This window comes from Suillus subaureus (genome assembly GCF_016647635.1).
Source record: "Suillus subaureus strain MN1 chromosome Unknown BJ212scaffold_26, whole genome shotgun sequence".
NCBI lineage: Eukaryota > Fungi > Basidiomycota > Agaricomycetes > Boletales > Suillaceae > Suillus > Suillus subaureus.
In genome coordinates this window covers 379,724-398,177 of record NW_024538582.1, presented here as the reverse complement: position 1 = coordinate 398,177, position 18,454 = coordinate 379,724, and the positions used below count along the sequence as shown (strand labels likewise).

General features: G+C 46.7%; 6 protein-coding genes across 6 annotated transcripts; 2 read left to right on the top strand and 4 right to left on the bottom strand.

The window, feature by feature from the left end:
* The first annotated feature begins 19 nt into the window (after window positions 1-19).
* On the top strand, window positions 20-1,632 carry BJ212DRAFT_1464938 (uncharacterized protein). Its single transcript, XM_041338959.1, has 3 exons — window positions 20-519; window positions 568-1,018; window positions 1,073-1,632. Exons 1-3 carry the CDS (start codon window positions 101-103, stop codon window positions 1,274-1,276), a joined length of 1,074 nt encoding a protein of 357 aa, XP_041190689.1. The 5' UTR covers window positions 20-100; the 3' UTR covers window positions 1,277-1,632.
* Window positions 1,633-2,157: 525 nt separating this feature from the next.
* BJ212DRAFT_1301519 (uncharacterized protein) lies at window positions 2,158-3,996 on the top strand (the record flags this gene model as incomplete). Its single annotated transcript, XM_041333138.1, has 5 exons — window positions 2,158-2,902; window positions 2,937-3,419; window positions 3,482-3,570; window positions 3,626-3,812; window positions 3,863-3,996. 5 exons carry the CDS (start codon window positions 2,158-2,160, stop codon window positions 3,994-3,996), a joined length of 1,638 nt encoding a protein of 545 aa, XP_041190688.1.
* A 536-nt stretch (window positions 3,997-4,532) lies between these two features.
* Window positions 4,533-8,059, bottom strand: BJ212DRAFT_456393 (uncharacterized protein). Its single transcript, XM_041343252.1, has 4 exons — window positions 7,891-8,059; window positions 7,652-7,841; window positions 5,622-7,594; window positions 4,533-5,572 (listed from the first exon to the last, which is right to left on the bottom strand). The coding sequence occupies exons 1-4, from the start codon at window positions 7,946-7,948 to the stop codon at window positions 4,878-4,880; spliced, it is 2,916 nt and encodes a 971-aa protein (XP_041190687.1). The 5' UTR covers window positions 7,949-8,059; the 3' UTR covers window positions 4,533-4,877.
* A 2,315-nt stretch (window positions 8,060-10,374) lies between these two features.
* BJ212DRAFT_1483152 (uncharacterized protein) lies at window positions 10,375-10,878 on the bottom strand (the record flags this gene model as incomplete). The annotated part of the gene is made up of 4 exons (XM_041340568.1): window positions 10,375-10,390; window positions 10,441-10,529; window positions 10,595-10,692; window positions 10,749-10,878. The coding sequence occupies 4 exons, from the start codon at window positions 10,876-10,878 to the stop codon at window positions 10,375-10,377; spliced, it is 333 nt and encodes a 110-aa protein (XP_041190686.1).
* A 1,479-nt stretch (window positions 10,879-12,357) lies between these two features.
* On the bottom strand, window positions 12,358-12,789 carry BJ212DRAFT_1276666 (hydrophobin; the record flags this gene model as incomplete). Its single annotated transcript, XM_041331297.1, has 3 exons — window positions 12,358-12,405; window positions 12,458-12,619; window positions 12,670-12,789. The coding sequence occupies 3 exons, from the start codon at window positions 12,787-12,789 to the stop codon at window positions 12,358-12,360; spliced, it is 330 nt and encodes a 109-aa protein (XP_041190685.1).
* Window positions 12,790-17,863: 5,074 nt separating this feature from the next.
* On the bottom strand, window positions 17,864-18,076 carry BJ212DRAFT_1370382 (uncharacterized protein; the record flags this gene model as incomplete). Its single annotated transcript, XM_041336259.1, has 1 exon — window positions 17,864-18,076. A coding segment is annotated over one exon (192 nt), but the record flags the coding sequence as incomplete, so codon positions are not given.
* Between the last annotated feature and the right edge of the window lie 378 nt (window positions 18,077-18,454).

Genomic DNA, 18,454 nt, shown 5'->3' with positions numbered 1-18,454 from the left:
CACGTGACTTCAACAGCCAGCTAACTTCTGACACTCACTATATGGACGTGTAACGACTAACTGGAATACCAGTGGACGTGTCTCATATTATCGGAGCCCAATGCTTCCCTCACCAGTCTCATCCAACCGACGAGGAACCTCCCAGCACCTTCACACATTCTCCTTGTCTAACCTCAAACGGGCTCTGAATCTCCTACGTGCGCGATCAAGGTTCACAAACCTAAGCATTGTCATTCTCGCAGGATGCTTCGGCGTTTCATTTTTATACAACCTCGCTTTCATATTCTCCTCTTCGACTTCACTGTTAGCTTACACGCCACCTCAGAGCATCCTCTCGACCATAGCTCGTAATGCAACTCTAGAAAACCTATCTCATCTTGTCATCGTTCCAGGTCATGCAATTTGGACTGGTGCGCAGCCTGATCAGGTGTTAGACGTGGACCGATGGACGTTAGAGGAATATCAGAGAGGGGGAGGTAGTTACAGGATTTCTGCGTTCGTGGAACACATCAGACGAGGGTATGTCTTCCCACCAAATTACAAAATCACAAAACTGATAAATTTCAGAGTAGAAATAACGCTCAAAGATGATTCATCTCTACTCGTTTTCAGCGGGCAGGTATCCGACTTAGGAAAATACGTTCGTTTCGCTAACCCTCCTTCCAGAGGTCAAACTAGACTGCAGTCGACCACGACAGAGGCAGAATCTTACATGCGTTTAGCAACAAGTCTAGGGCTCTTTCACCCGGACTCAGAACGAACTCCCCATGAGACCCATTTCCTTCGTGCGACAACAGAGACCTACGCTCTTGATTCATACCAAAACTTTTTATTCTCGCTGGCTCGTTTTCATGAAATAACAGGCCGGTACCCCATGCAGGTCACCATCGTTGGCTACGAAATGAAGCGCCGTCGTTTCGAAGAGCTTCACCGCACAGCCCTTCGATTCCCCGCTCATCATTTCGAATATATCGGACTCGAACCTTCCGCCAATGAGGAGTCTGCTCGTATCGGCGAAGTAAGCATTCTCGTCTTTCTCAGCGGTTTTATACTGTGTTCAACTGGAATTTAGGTTAAGAATGGATACGCGCCGTATAAGCTCGACTTGTATGGCTGCCATGATTTTCTACTTGCCAAGCGACGGGCGCGGAACCCGTTTTTACGGTTTCATTCCTATCATACATCGGCACCGGAGTTGGCGGGGCTGTTGGAGTGGTGTCCTGATGATGCGGAGATGGTGTATAACGAGCCGTTACCTTGGGACGTTTATGAATGAGATGTCATTCTATAATTTTGGAGTTCGAGAGATCGGGTCTATTTATGCGATAATTGCTAACTGACTCGCACGCGAAATCTCGTTGGAACGTCTGGGTGGGTCTTGTCAGTCCAATTCAAATGTCGGTGCAAGGCTGGACAACAACGATACTTCACCCCCTATGAAAATATTCGTTTCAAGCGGCTACGAGCACGAGAACTTCAACAATCGAGAGACGACTACGCATTGTTTCCGCGGGCTCAACCGCTCCGTGTGCATGGTAGTATTGTAAACATCCCTGGACTGGAAATAATTGCAACGATCACCTGCAGCAATTTCAGCTAGGCTTAGACACTACAGTTTTCCCTCCTAGTCACAAAATAGAACCACTACCATCCAAAATTATCAATTCATCACGCACATAAAATAATAACCAATAAAATTACTATCAAAATGCATATGTTACAATGTCAATGAAACGCAAGTAGTTATCGCAAGCACCATACTACGACAGTAATAAAAATTTTCGACGACAATGACTCGTACGACAACGATGACGCGTACATGGGCACGCAGTAAGTATGGCGCGCACTCGAGTTGGTAAGAAGCGGGATCCTACCAAAGAGGCTCGCATTCAAGGGCGCCGCCATACACGATACCCCTGACTGGTGTTTATACCAGTTTGTGGAGTGGCATCGTGGCTGTAGGTCACGTGGTATATTGTGACCGTGAGGCAAGCGGTCCCGGATATTCTGAGATTGAGATGTCCTCCCCACTATTTTAGAATTGAGCATCCTTTTGCAAGTTCTCACCTGATCATACATGTTTTGCGTTGTTTTGTTGATGTGATTATTTATTTCGTACTCGTGAGCTGGCCTCGAAGTCGAGTAACCATCTCTCTCATGCCTGTGAGTGTTTCTTCCAATCTGACAAAGGAGGATTGGCATCCATCCAGCCTCCTTCCCTATGATACGCTTCTGAATCGCCAGGATGACTTTGACTCGATAATGTCTTACCCGCAGTCCACTGCTGGGACTGGAACCGATTTCTACGACCGCAGTCTGACAAGTCGCAGATATGCCCTTGTTGGACTGGCATGCTCGAGTATCATTGCCTGCGCTTACATAGTTGCGGGCGCTGTCATCATCCACAATTACGGAGTCTCAGGGGTGGCCTCCATTGATATTTACATATTGCCGCCAGACCTAATGCTAAACTTCACCGTTACGTTATGCACCGAGTCCACAAGCTTCGTACATGGCATCTCATTGCGTTCTGCGCTAGCCTCACAGTCTCGGCTTCGTTTCAACACCAATTTGCGTCTTCTGACTGCAGTTGGTGGATGGAGGAACCCCAACGGCACCCTGCTTAATGGTATCATGGCCTTTCTCCTCATTATATCTTACAGCTCGGCCTCATCCGCCACATTTTACGATACGGTTGATGTACCATCAGGGTCAATAGGATTTGAGGTCTTTGCGGGGGTACCTCTCCTGTTTTTGGGCGTCGCACTCCTTCTGCAGGTGGTGGTCGCATTGTCAGGGTTGTGGGCTGTCAAAATATTGACATGGAGCTCCTCACCTTTCGACTTGACTGCCGCTATGGTCCTTCATACGCAACTGGTTCCAGCCCCCTTCCGGTGCATGCGTGTGTGTCTGATTTGAACGTGCCGGGGGTCCAGCGAAGCCATCGGATTCGCAACCCTCCGCGTGGCATGCGCACCCCAGCATCCGGAAAGTTGTCATTTCTCTCTGGGGGCTCGTTGTAGCATGCGCTGGATGGGCCGCGCTCGTCATGTGCATCTGGGGCGAGTATGGCGGTGATAAGTTCATGTCCTATGCGTTGAACATTCAAAGATGGTCATTCACCCCCAATCAGCAACTTTTCGCTCCCGCCAGTGGCATGCAGTCCAATAACATCTCGTATACCATTCCGGGTGTCAGTATTCAATGGTGGATTCTGGTCTTCGTCAATATGGCAGTTATCCAAGGACCGCTGACACTTGGACTGCATTGCTCAGAGCTCATCGTGAACATTATTCGAGATGAAAGACAGTGGAGATGCGCTACCGGAAGGAAAGGACTTAGAACGGCAACAAATCCATTGAAGGGGGCTTTCACCAATCCACTCAGTCTTATACTTTTCATCGTAAAACCTCTCCTGCGTAAGTCATTCACGTCCATTTGTTTGATTTGTGTTATTGAACACCATCATCAATGATAACAGACTGGATGTTTGGGCTTTCGTTCTTGGTATATGGCTACGCCAATAACGGGAATTTGGGAACATTGATGGTACACATGTTCACTACCCAGGTTCGCACTTATTGTCCATATCAAGCTGCTGCAAGATCCTTACACACTCTTGCAGATCTGGAACTTATGTATAGCGCTGGCTATATTTGCCTGTTTCTTCACCGTCGTTGCACTGCGCCGACCGCGCGGTCCCCAGCCAGCCACATATGGACACCTCCAGACACTCGCCAATCTTGTGGACGAGTGGTCGCCTATAATGTGGTGGGGCCACAAGGAGGATGGAATCCCGTACTGTCATTCTGGTAGGGTTCTTTTATGGTCACGAGGATTATGGATTAACGGTTTCAAATAGGGACGAGCGATCATCCGCTGCCAGATGTGAAGATGGACTGTGTCTACGGTGGTTCTGGCGTCGAGTCCCCCGCATCTGTCTCGCGAGAAGCCTTCACGGAATTCCATACTATAGCTGGTCTGGCCATGCGCTGACGGTGCGCACGGCCAACCATGCGGTTGAAAGAGGCACTTTGTGATTTCCACCCCGTCTGCGTGTTGCGAGTATACTTTGGACTGATTGACTCGGATAATGTATTTATTAACAGGACTGGGATGTAGGAATTGATTGAGATCTTCAACGTCTCTGGATATCATATACTCTCCTCACATTGTCACTTTTAGATAACATTTAGACCTCTCTTGCTACGCCTTTTGTTGCTACAACTCCAAGCACAACCGATATCTCAAAATTAAAAAATAAAATAAAACTCAATATACCTAGGGCTCGCCGCTCCAAGACAGAGGTGAAACGAGGCCTTCTCGAAAACCAACCAATACCTACCTGTTGTTCGTACGATCTATGGACGAGATACCACGATCGTGCAGTGGCCCATACTGTGTGGGGCTTTTGCTAGAAAAGAAAAGCAGCACACGATCGACGAATCTCCGCAGGCTGCTGTGTCGCTGTGATTCCAACTTGAACGCATTTAAAATCGGACACCAAACCTTGGACTGAAGCTGACTCGCGTCCCCAAACTATACATTCCGAAAGCGCAACTACCGGCAATTTGGAACGAGTCATACCCAATAAAATTACAAACAGGTATCAAAAAGTGCATATGTTACAATGTCAATGTAACACAAGTAAGTTATCGCAAGCACCATACTACAACAACAGCAATAAACACGACAACGACGACGACGGCAATGATGGAGAATACAAGGCAAAAATGCAAGAAAACCAAAACACGCAGAAAACACACAACACAGCGTCTAATAAATAAGCTCTGGTCATGAAACGGAAGCCTGCCAGGCATATGCATAGAGACATCCGAGTCCAAGTTTACCGCGAGATATAGGCATCAAGGATACACCTACTTCCCTTGAAACCCCCTAACAATTGTTCGTATCCCCCCAAATCTCTGCTTTGTAGGCGGCGGACTCGTGGTTATCGGTGTTGGCTGCCACCCCTCCAACGTCGAGAATCCCATTCGAGATAATTTATTAACGCTTCGTGTTGCTGGCGTTGATGATATGTCACGTGATCCTGTGGTCCGTGCTGCTGGCGATGCGCTGCGTGCTGTCGTTGGGATGTTACGTGCAGCTGTCGATGAGATGCTACGTGTAGATGGTGATAAGTTACGCGTTGTTGATATGACGTGTGTTGTTGGTGCGTTCCGCGTCGTGGATATGTGTCCAGCATGTGTAGGAGCTGTCGAGATGCGCGAGAGCGGTACACCCAAGCCCATACCCAAACCCGTCAGTTCTGTATCTTCATCTGGATCATACGAGTCAGGGGTGCACGTAAATGTCTCAAATGATTTCTGCGTGCGTGGGCTGGGGAGCGGCAAGGGATGTGGATGCTGGTTCGCGTCGTGGTGCGGGAGGGGTAGGTGTCGCGATGCGATGAGAGGACTGCGTCTACGTCGGGTGTTGTCTGAAGTTCGCGACATGCCGTCAAAGGGTGAATCTGACATCGTCCGCCTGAAATCAACAGAAGCCGTCCGTCTGATTTCGTTCGGTGCTATCCGCGTACCGTGTTGCAGCGACGTGTCCTCGCTAGATGCGCCTATATCATGCGTCAATACGTGAAAAGCATATAAGGAAAGATAACGAACCACTCCTACTGCTACTCCTCGAAAAACTCAACTCCACAGCCTGAGGTCTACTGCTCGATAACAAAGACCTCTCACCTACACCCAAACCATTCCCGACAGGTGTCGTCCCCACATCAACAACCAGCACCTCCTTTCCAACAGCATCCTCTTCTTCTTTCATCCTCCTCTCAATAGCCAAACTCTCTCCAAACATTGCCAACCTCAAGCTCAAAGGCGTCCGTCCAGTCCCTTGATCCCTCCTCGTATTCTCTTCCAAATCAACAGCCATATCAAGCACAGACTGCTGCGCCCGCTGAACGAGCGCTTCTACCTCTGCTCGTGAAGATATCGAGGAGATGTTAAGACCTGAAGGCGTTCTATGAACGCGTGGGGATATGGGGAGTGCGTCCATGCCCATGTTTATGTCAGTGTCCGTGTCCATGGAACGGGACACGATTAGGGGACTGGCACCAGAGAGGTGGGGCGTTGGAGGCCATGGCGAGTCGCTTGCGCTAGATTGTGTGAATGTGCTCGCAGTACCTGTCGTGCCTGAACTGCTCACGGAGTCTCCACGCAGGCGACTTTCAGAAGACAAAATACTATCGTCAGGAGGAGGTGGCACGTTGATGCTGAATGGGAACCGAGCGGGTACTGTTACTGCGCGGTCGGGGGTGAGCATGATATTTGGCGTGGATGCGGAGTGGACAATAGGTACGCCGTATTCTTCATCTTCGTCTTCGAGGTCGTCGAGGTCGATGGCGTTGACGAGGATGGGAGGAGGGGATTGGGGGATTCGTGGAGACTCTTCGATCGTGTCTGGTATACGATCGATGTCCGGGGCACCTGCTGAGGAGCCCATGCTGAGCGTACGCAGGCGGCTGTCATGTGGAACGCTCCCGCGTGAAGGTGGGCTGCGCGCGCGCGCGGTGAGAGAGGAGGAGCTGGAGGAGGAGTTGTCAAAGCGGATGATACGGGACGAGGAGGGTTGCTGGGAGCCGTGGCCTGAAGTTGAGCGGGTGTGCATGCGCAGTATGCCCTGTCTCACAGGGGCTGTTGGCTCAGGCGGTATTTCTTCACCAGGTGTGGACGAGGAACTGGTGGAACGATGCCATGGACTGGGGTCAGGGGAAGCGCGTGCGGAATTAGTTTCTAGCCTGCGGCGGTAGAGGTCATGTGTGGATATCTCGTGCGGAGATGATGAGAGTGGTGTGGGGAAGAGGCGTGGGGAAGATAATATTGCCGCAGGTGATGCGGGAGATGCTGTCCCAGGTACAGGAACGGGCAATGAAGAGGGGGAATTGATCGGGGGCTCTGAGACGGAGGTAACGCTTGACGAAGAGGCGTCTACATTTGATTTCTTGAACAGGCTAAGGAGTGACAGCTTTGAGTTTAGTTTGCGGGGAGAGGTAGCCTCGGCGCCTGTGCCTGCCGATCTCGGGCGACGTGAGGCTTTTGGGAGTGGGAGGCGCTGGGGTTGTTCGTCGTAGATATGAGGGAGAGATGGGCGGCGATCAGACGAAGGCGAATCTTGAGGTTGTAAGACGTCTTGTTCAGAGGAGCCTGAGCGCACAAAGGGTGGTTTTTGATCGATATCAGGGGTGGCGCTTGCGGACTTGAGTGCGGTGAGAGCATGGTCGATAGAGCGTTTGAAGTGGAGCTTCTTCCTGAGGGAAGACTCGACGTGCTCGATACAGGGATGGGGACGTTCCCTGGAGGAATGACTATCGCTATCAGGTGTATTGTCACCGCGTGCACGTGCAAGTATTTCGCTTGCGAGGATATCAGCGCACTCAATCCAACCATTCTGACGGGCAATAATCTCAGGGGTGATACCGTGCTTATCTGGACGATTAGGATGGGCGCCATGGATAAGAAGGGTGCGAACGATGCTTGCGTGACCGTTTGCAGCAGCGAAGTGAAGTGGGGTTGCACCAGAAGTACCAACTATAGGAGCGGCAGAGTCACGGCTGCGATCAGAGTACCTGCGGGGAAGTCTGTGGAAATTTTTCATGAATATGTGATCGGAATTATGGATTATGACGAAGACTGACCTTGGTGCATTGACGTCTGCTCCGTATTTGATGAGAAGATTGACTACGAGATCATTACCACCTGCACAAGCAGCATGTAAAGGTAAAACGCCGTCTAAAACAGAGTTTACGGGTTGGCCATGATTGAGAGCAAACTGAACTAGTCCGATGTCGCCTGATACAGCAGCTGAATGAAGTCCTAGATGTGGGACTATTATATGGTCAGAAAAGTCATAAAATAAAAGTGACTGAAGACATACATTCGGTAGCGACATTGAACTTTGCTTCTGCTCTGTGGTTTCTGGAAGGGGCCAGCATGACAAGGTGCCTAGGCGATTACACGATTTGGAGATAAAAGTACCATAGGATGAAATGGCTGTACTACAATACACAGGTGCGGTGTCGCTGGTGATGATCCTTTACAAAGGCAAGGTCCGGTATCTTCAATTACCCAGCTTACAAAGCATCTATAACACTCAGCCAAGCTGGCCTCCAATGCACAGCATCTGCCACAATCCAATATCACATCAGATATGTCGGTTTTCATCAAACCTAATGTCCATCCATGGAAATTTGGGACTTGATCGACGTTTCAAATGTTCACTGCTCTTTTACCACATCACCAACGATGGTTGTATCGACCACAGGCTAAGCTCACCGAACACGCTTGGTATTTGGAGGTACGGAAACCCACACTACGATGACACTTGCAGGGCCATCCAGCTACAGGAAAATTGACATTGACAACAATAGAGAAAACTCCCAGCCTGTCAGAACTATCTTCGACGTCTAAATCTACGCTACCTTAATTACGGTGTGAATGTGAGTTTGGAAACTCTTTGTACTTCAGTCAGTAACGAATTTGACACTGTTAATTAAGAGGTGCCAAGCGGAAGGGTGGCTTTTCGAGACAGCCGCGCGGCGCGCACGTTGCCGCTTGTTTCTGTGCTTCAAGTTCATTCTCCGTTGCTTAGCTATATGGTTTGCTCTGGCGTTTCTTGATCTGCTGCTCGATCTCGCCTCCAGAACATGCCACCGAAACGAGTACCGCAAGGCGTTATAGACCGCCTTCTCGGGACACGAGACAGCAACCGAACGTGTTGAATTCACTACCACATTTTCGTGACCCCTACATGAATGGCGGTCCGCATTTGTGTTCACCCAGATGCCGGTATCCATCCTACAAACTCGTGCCTCCGCACCACCTCCACGGGCAACTTGCGAAACTGGCACTAGTGCCCGAACCGTAGAGCTTTTCCTGAGGCTGTCCACCTGTGCATCGGAGGTTCACTAGATGCGTGCGCAACCCACTTCTCTTAGCTCACTCTTCGGGGCCCGAAAGCGTTTTTGCCAAAATGAGTTAAAAACGCCTGTTGCAGTTACGAATGGGCGGCTACGTAGCATGGATTACATATGATATGCATTTGAGGTATACATGAGTCGTCAATGTAAAACTTTTCATGACGCAACAAGTCTCTATATCTCCAAAGAGATTTTCGAGATATTTCTTCGCGCCTTCTGCACCAATGATCCCACTAGTCACTCCGTCCGGCTGTATCACAAGTACTTTTGTCTGGTTCGCTTCCACAAAGTAACCCGAATAAGCATAGCTCTCCTGATCAACAACAAGGTCAGCAGGAGATGCAACGGGCGTCGCCGATGCCGATGACGGCAGAACAACAATTGTGCACACAACACGTTTGTCGCATGCTTCCAGTGCACCCAAGAACAGGGTTGCGTCTGCGAGACTCGGAACGAACACAAGCACCGTGATACCACGGTCTGTATAGACCAAAATGCGTATTCACGTCAGACTTTCCACTTCCCACCTGGAGCATATCGGGTGCATCAAGCGCCCTGTCCCCAGCCTCCAGATGCCCCTCGTCAAGCACCCCGTATGCATCATTGGCTTCCCTAGAATTGCAAACTCTTAGAGAACGATGTTGTTGAATCAGCAGTTGATACCAAGCATGGAAGGGACGGTGTTTTGTCGGGTCGCCATGTCTCCTGTCGTTATCGCCCGGTTAAGAATCGAGGTGGTCATCTCGAGGATTTCTGAGATGACAGGCAGATGCTCGTTACTGTGTCTCAAGAAGATATTTATGGGCAAGTCTTTTTTTGACGAGCGCAACTTTCCATCCTATATTGACCTGGTGTACGGCGCGCTCAGTTGTGTCATACATACTGCATCTGTCTGACTCACAGCATCAAGTTGTAGACCTGAATTAAGTCCCTATTCCTGTAGAAATGAGCAAGTATTACCACCGATCAAATGGACTGTGGACGTTTAAATATGTTATAGCGGCTATTTCCAGGAAGACATTCATAAATAGACATACTGAGCATCTACGGCAACTTCCATCGGCACTGTGACAGCTACGCAAGCCGCCTAAATTAGAATCACATACCGCCCGCAACGAACACTCGGCCATCGCCAAACTTATTTGTCATGCGGATACTGGCTCTAAGAAAGACAGATGTCAACGTGCATCGACACGTACAGAAAAGGCAAAACACATCGGAATTCACTCGCCCAAACCAGCTTGTTGAAGGTAGCCTTCGCAGGTATCAAATGATCTCGAAGACAAGCTCCTCGTTCTGAGCGATCTTCGTCAGGTTTAGTTTAGGACAGAAGATGAAAGACTACCTGTTATCCTCAATAAATTTGTCAGTTGGATGCAAGGACATAATGCAGGTCAATGTAAATCTTCAAGTATCATATATATACGATAGTTCACCAAAGTTTACAATTCGGTGCCACTGTTTTCGAAACAGGATCAGGAGATTCTTCCATCGGATAATGGACTCACCGCTCTATCAATACCAATACCTTTGGATGAATATCACCGGCAAAACCCCGGATATCGTCTCCAGTCTCACCCAAAAATATGAGCTCAAGCTGTTTACGCACAATGTCTATGAACCAAAATTGACCCGGTATTTCCCAAGTAGCGCATGACAAACCCAAATTCCGGGACCACGCTGTCCGATACGAGGATTAGGACCTTCATCGATGATGCAAACTAGGATGCTGCTACCAGACTTGTTGGCCCAGCGCCTACCTAAGAAAGGGAAATTCATTTGAGGTACAGACAACCATCATGGACAGGTCACTTACGATTAGTACAGGTGGATGGATGGAGTTCATACGTAGTGCTCGCAGGAGGACGAGTTAGCTCGAATTTCAGGGGAGTAGGATGGGCATCGAGGGAACGGATCGTCATCATGTGAAGAAAAGCCAGGGACATTGTAAGCACGCTGGCTCACCAGAGTTCCCATAATCTACATAACGAATCTATCAGTATCCTTACAGAAACGATTCAGTCACTTCCTGCGGATGATGATTTCTCAGAACGCTCACCAATATGCCGTCCAACTGTCATATCGATAATATTAGCATCCTTACAGAAATGGTTTACATTTCCTATATTTGACACAACACTGACCAACACATTAGTATCCTGACGAAGATGACTCACACTTCCATCGGATGATCTGTCAGAACGCTGACCAGATACCTCATGACACGAACTGGATGGCTGCGGACACTGACGGCTTTGATACCAACTGTCAGTTCGCCTAATGGACATGCAGACCGTTGAGTGTGATGAGTAACGATTTTGGTTCTAAGAAACCTACACGTGCACTGCCTCGTAGCTGCTCCTTAGAAAAGGAGAATATAATGTTCCGCAACCTAATACAAGGAAAAAGACGTTCCTTTTGTAGGAAGCAAGTGTGCTCTTGATTGGCATTCCGAGTCAAATCTCGCGGCGTTCCAGTAATATTAATCAGTGCTCGGCCTCAAGAGCGCAAAGCTCCCAGCGGGCTAATGATATTTCGGAGTCGATACATAGTGCCAATCGGCTCGCCCAACATATTTGGAATCTTGGGGTTTCCCATTGATGGGAGAGATTGTTTTGATTTGACTCCAGAGCCCAGTGGCATTCATCCAAAGTTGAGATGCACTCTAGAAACTTGAACACCTTGACCTCTACACAGTGAATCGCGAATCCAGGATGCCACAAAGGAAATCCCATGGTATATTAGCATCTAAGAGAGGGATTTAAATGACGAGGCTCCTACCTGAACATTCAACGGCATCATGAGCTGTAAAATCGTGGAGCGAAACAAGAAAAGGATGGTGTAGGCATGACCGTTTAAACTTGGACTTGACCGTCAGAGGAAAAAGTACGGGCCGCGAAGGCAGCTGCGCCCGAAACCCCGCAACTCAACTGTTAGGAGTTCCGCATTATAACCACATCCTGAGCTTGGAAACTTGTACTGTTGACCCCACACTCGCTTGTGCCTTGCGCAACGTACCCTTCATGCATACACCCAATCATGAACGTATCTCGATATGAGTAGTTGCCCCCGCTCCAAATGATCTCTTATGTGCATATCGCCGTCGTCAGCTTGCGTCTAAATACATTATATATGAGAAATACAGATGTCGACCGTCGATGTTCCAACCAGACCGACGTATCAATTTGGTGGCTCAAGAATACTTCACGAATGAGATTGGTGAGACTGCAAGTATAGTATCCAAGGTCAAATCATCAGCATTGTCTCTTTAAAGAGAACATAGCCTGCTGTTAGGTCCCACTGGTAGTGCGAGTCAAATCAAATTAGATGCAAACCAGATAGCGCGGATATTACTGGCTATAAAGCTTATAAGGAAAATTATGTACCATGTAATAACGCAAGTAAGGTCCAAGTCCAGTAAAAACTTAAAGCCCGAGGTTGATGGGAGTGCATCCAACGTTGACAAGGCCGTTCTGAAATTTCCCTGTCACACGAGTGGAACAAAGAACACTGTTTGTAACTCACCATTTTGTTGTTGCTGCAACACATAGGTTGTTGGTTGCATCTGGCGCCATTGGCAAGGCCGACAGCAGTCATAGGGCTGCAGTTCTGGCCGACCTTGCCGGCGATGCCAGCAGCTATTTCTGCAACGCCACGAAGATTTGCCATTTTGTTGTAGTCGGAAGTCTGCACAAATCATGAGAATCATGAAAAATAAATAGGAATCTATTACTCACACTGGTATAACTCTGGCAGCATTGGATGTTACCAGTGTTGCATTGGCCATCACGGAGAGTGAGGGGACTGGCGACAGCGAGAGCCGCAAGGAAAACAACGGTGAAGAAACGAGCGAACATTGTGTTGACTGAAACAGTTAAAAGAGTGTGAGGATGCGTGACACTGGTGAGCTGATTGAGGAAGAGATGGGTTCTGAAGAATTGAACGCATTGTAGTCCACCTTTTATACTATCAAATACACCCGGCCGCTCCGCCTTTTGTCGATATTTTTTTTCCAGATCGGACAACCGATGCTAATATACTGTCGTCTGGCCCGTGGTCTGGACTCTGGAGTATGTGCTAAGCCGTAAACGCTATTGAATGTGCATTACGTGAATATCACCTTAGCGTGAAGTGGACGCGTTTCGACCACGTGACCCATCACCATGTCACTATTCGAAGTCCGAGGACTATCTGTATCCGACTCGGGGGAGGAACACTGCTATGGTTCCAACATCCTGGTCTGGATGCTGTAATTGAGTACACATTTCTATATTTGGCTGACTTATGCTCAGGCATATGTCTGTCTGAACATTGTTATCAGCGTCAATTTGCAATTTGTGTGCAGTCTGGAGCTTACTATATACAGTCATCAATGGCTCATTGATACAAAACATGGCTCACACAATGACAACACATTTTCTTCTCTCAAAATTGCTCATGCACATTTAGACAACATGTATCTTGCCCCAGGGAAAATATTATATTATGTTGACCAACAAAAATAGTACTGAGACATGTGTCTTTACTAGTCAAAACCCTAAATTTAGACAATTTAAAATTTGTATTCCGCATTGCATGATGACAGTAAATTAGAGAGACATGAAACTGTTCAGGATGTATAACTAACAGTTCTAGCTATTCAGAACATGTGTTATAATTGCATGATGTTGAGATTAACATGTGTAGCAAAGGAATGTTTGTCAGCTAGTGGAAATGCTATTCAGACCAGGTTGGGGTTGGTGAGACTCTATGCAAAATACACTATTGCAGCCACAAACCAATCAGAACTAGTCTCTACCTCTTACTATGCCTGGCCATCCTAAATCTGCTACAAAAAAACAGCAAGAAGTTTGTCAAGCTCATGATTATCTCATGGCTAAAGCTGTGTCTGCATATTGCACTGAGCTCACAAAAAAGCAGGGTTTAAAATGTTGCAGCTCACGAACTATCTGTAGAGACTTCAAACAAATTCCAAGGCCAAAGTTGAACATATGCAAAGATGAGGACGGACAGTCAGCCAGTGGGGAGGAATTTGACCTTAACAATGCATCAGACAACAGTGGTGAAGAATGATAATGAAGTTTGATAGTGCTCGATAATGAAATCTATTGTTTGTTTGCGCAAAATTACCTAATCAGTAAGCTGTCTCAATGAGTGACATTTACTGAAAAACAGGTCCCCTCATGGTTTTGGACGTTGAGCTTGAATGGTTGCATATTTTTCTTTGAAAATTTAGGTGTGTATTCTAGAGATAGGCTACTTGGTTGGAAAAATAAAGTTGAGCTGCTAGAAAGAACCATGACCCAATGATGGCAAAAAAATCAATTTCCTGTCTCAAAGAGCCATTGATAACTGTATGCAATGCCAGCTGCTGGCACTACCACTGGAATGGTGTGGCATTGTCAGGCGTTATTGAGGTTTGTAAAAAGTCTTACTGAATGCAAGTTACCATGATGGGAATGGGAAGAACACTGCGGCAGAGCTCAGAACTACCTAGTAGTTGATTCTTTGCACATAAGTTCTGCCAATAGTCTTGAAGTCTTGAGCCAGAGCTATCCAAGAGCGGGAGCACAATTCTTCCAGTCTCAGAAGTACCACACACAACATGAAGATTGAATCCTTTTGAGATGAAGCATCCCACAGGCATCTTTGAGGCTATGTGATTGACCTATGATCAACCTTCAAAGTGAGGCTAGCTAAGTGCTAGATGTTGACAATTTTCACACTTGATGTGACCAAATCATGAGCATAAATACATAATATAAAGTGAAAAATGACAAAAGGAACACAAAGAACAGTGTGGATATCAGATCAAGCTGATTGAGATAGCTGCCACATGAGCCATATTCCAATCATTTGTGACAGCCACATCTCATTGTGTCACTGGTAGGAATTTTGTTGCTAAAACCCATGTAGGTAGGTGTTCTGAAGTGCATGGTGTTGTTTCCTTTCACATGTGCTAAATCTGCATAATTTCGAGTTGAGATTTTAAAGGTGAAGTCACAAGTAAAGAATGGAGCACTATACATCTAAAATAAGAAACATTGCTTTGCACCTTCTTCACTATGGATAATTGTTCCAAGTACTCCATCTGGCAGCATCACAAACATTTTTATCCAGTTAATTTCGATAAGATGAGCTGAATTAGTGTGGCCCTCTGGATCAACACAAACAACTTTAGCAGAGAATGTGATTGGTGTCATTCATTCTGGTGATGGCAAGACAACAGCTGTTCATACAATGCTTTTGTCATATACCTCCATTGTCTTCAAGATCAGGGTCACAACTGTGAATAGACTTGAAGTGAACATGGGCACCATGTGGAAAGTACCAGCATGATGTTGTGATTGTGAAAATTGACCCAATCATAGTGGGCCCAATGTTACAAACTTGGATAGAGTGTCATTCCAATAAAGGAATCAAGGATCAAGTTGATCAAGGATGAAGCCTTATCAAGTAATGCCTCCCTCAGGAGTGATTGCCTAGACTCCCACAGGATCTAGAGTTCAAATATGACAATGGCTAGCCTCCTTCCCAAGGAGCTAGAGTTCAAGTATGAAAGAGAACTGAGTAGATTCAAGTTAGAGAAAATACAAGCAGTAACTAGGGGTTTATATATGTAAGAGAATTGTGCACAGACCAGGCTGGGCTAAGGGTAATGAATACTAGGAAAGGAAGGTTCATGGGAAAACAGAGTATGAGTCAGAGATAAGAGAGACCATGAGGAAACAGCACAGTGAAAAGGAAGTGTTAGAAGTACAGCCATTAGGCGTCTGCAGTGATGATGGAAAAAGAGTGGGGCACTGTAACACCCAACACTTCATTGGTTCTCCTTCCATATGCCATGTTTTAGTACACCAAAACTTCACACTGTCACTTGCCAGTGAACCAATGGTCAGCACTGCACCATCAGGAGAAAAGTTCACCAAGGTAATTTCTGTGGTGTGAGCATTGATGGGTTGGGTGAGAGGTTCACCCATTTCACCATGCTAGGCTATGAGCTCTCCATTTCCATCACCATTCACTATTATTTTACCATCTCGTGATGCCGCCAATGCCCACACCCCATTGTGATGCCCCTCCATCTTCTTCAACATAACACCTGTCCCCAAGTCCCAAAGACAAAGTGTGTGGTCACTTGAGCCCGTAACCATTCATTGCTTATTGGGGAAAACTGCAGTTGCATTTACGGTCCCCTCATCATCATGATCTTCAAAAACTCAAAGAGATTTGGTGCTTGGAATGAGCTGTGACATTATACTGGATGGTATTGAGCATGGTCAAGGAATTGTGGATGTCTTTCTCTAAGCTGTAGATGTGCATGTATTGCTATGCAACTAAGGTCCTAGCTCACTTCCATAGATGCCCAAGACACGACGTAGTTCGCTTCCACACTCCTTCACAGATCCTGCAAGAATGCTTCCTCCTTCGAGTTCATGTGAGTCATAACCACCTTCCTCAATTGCACTTCCTATCTCCATACATTTCAGAATATATTCCTTCGCATTCAATTGCGATAGTGCAGTTTCTACTTACCGGCCCTTGAATTTAGCTCAAAACTATCCATCCTCCGCATAAATATTATTGTTGAGCTATTTCTCCAACACTTCATCATGTAACTTGTCCAAGTGCACATGACTTCTGTAATATCATGTCCTCATCTTGTTGATTCCCAAGATCTGCCTGTGCACTAGATGCAACCAAATTTCTTGGTAACAGTCCCTTCTCACATCTCAAATCTGCTCCTAATGGAGGAGTTTCCATCTTTGGAGACATGTTGTATCGAAAATCATAATTTTCAAAGCTGTCACAGCATTGCTTGCAGTGCTTTGCATCTTGCTCACCTCAGTTTCTCAGTCAACTACTGGCCCATTGTTGGCCTCTGTCTTCTCATTCACCAATTATCTTCCCATGTCCATTCTTGTTTCAATCCTGCACCACATAAATGTGCAATATGGTCAACATGCTCTACTCAAATTAGTGAGCTCTCATTACAGTCAAAGTTGTGTGAGCCTGCATTTCATTGTTGATATGTCACTGCAGCATTCAGGAATGTCATGTTATTAATCATGGAATACATGAGCCAAATCCTCCTACATTAAGTGAGTATTCCAACTTTTAACTGATCTTGCAAGGTACAAGAACTTTTGGGTCCAAGGTCTCACAATCCACCACCTTATGACTTGTTATAGGCCAGTATAAAGAGTCTGCAAATTCTGTGTATGGTGCATCTTGACTCTTGATGCTGTGCTCTCCAAGGTCTGACAGGATAATGACAAAAAGATTAATTATCTGCACTGATAAGTGCATTTTAGCAGTGCTTACTACTATAAGACCTTCACACTTTCTCAGTGCATTTCCTACTGCCAGCCTCTTGCCTACATATGTATGTGGACCACACCAGGCTCAGTAACAGTGCAGAAGAGCTCTTGCCCAGAATGCCTGTCTCTCTTTGCTGTGTGTCATTCTGAACAGAGTGGACATTCCAGGAAGAAGATTGTATGTGGCTGTTTGTTGCGGAGGTGGGTGAGTGTATTTTTCTTTCGTGATGTATTCCTAACAACAAGCCCATACATAGCCTATGTTCGACTTGTCAAAGATGTTTCTTTGGTCCTGATCTGATAGTCATCATCATGTTGTTTATTGGTCTACAACCCCCTTGTGCCAATGCACAATTTTTGGACAGTGAAGGATGAAAGGATGGATCACTGTCAACTTGCCATGGTCCCACTCCTGAAGAATTCTTGAGGATGAACAAATGATTGCAAGAAAGGATTGGGAAGGGATGGGATTTGGAATATAATTTGCACCCAAGCACCCATGTCCAGACACTCCATCATTATCTATAGTCCGGTACACATGCACTGTATGAGTATTATTTTTAGAGCACAAATGCAAACTGCTCAGAGGTCCATAAACTTTGAAACAAAACATATGACTACAATATTTCTATGGTCCTGATATCCATCAAGTCTCCAACAGAAACCATATTGTTGATCTGTCCAATGATATCATGGTCTGATGTGATCCTCTTATATTCTCCACTGCGCTGCTGTGCCAGCAAAAATGTGCTGAAAGGCTGTTCAAGGTGAACAAGCAACCACAATGCTCGTGATTCTAGGTCAACCACCTCCTGTTTTACAGAAGAACCACTGGACCAGTCATCTGATGGAGAAGAGGGTGGTGTGCAATATTCCTCATTGTTTTCTGTATTGTGTCCAAAGTCAGACAGTTCCACAAATTTAGATGGTTCCACAAAGTCAGGTAGCTCGAGGAGAGACTGATCCCAGGGATGGACAAGGATAAATTTTTGTTCAGTGGGCCTTACCAGCCAGAACTGAACCAGGGTCTCTTCAGTGGTGATGAGCAAGTTGTGTAGCCCATTTGCCTTCACTCCATATGTGAACAGAGTTTCTGGGGCTGGACTACGCACCTGTCTAACTTCCCTAACATTGAATGCAATACAAGGCAGATGCAATCTCTGTGCTGCGAAGCAAGGGGCACTCATGTTCTGAAGCAGGG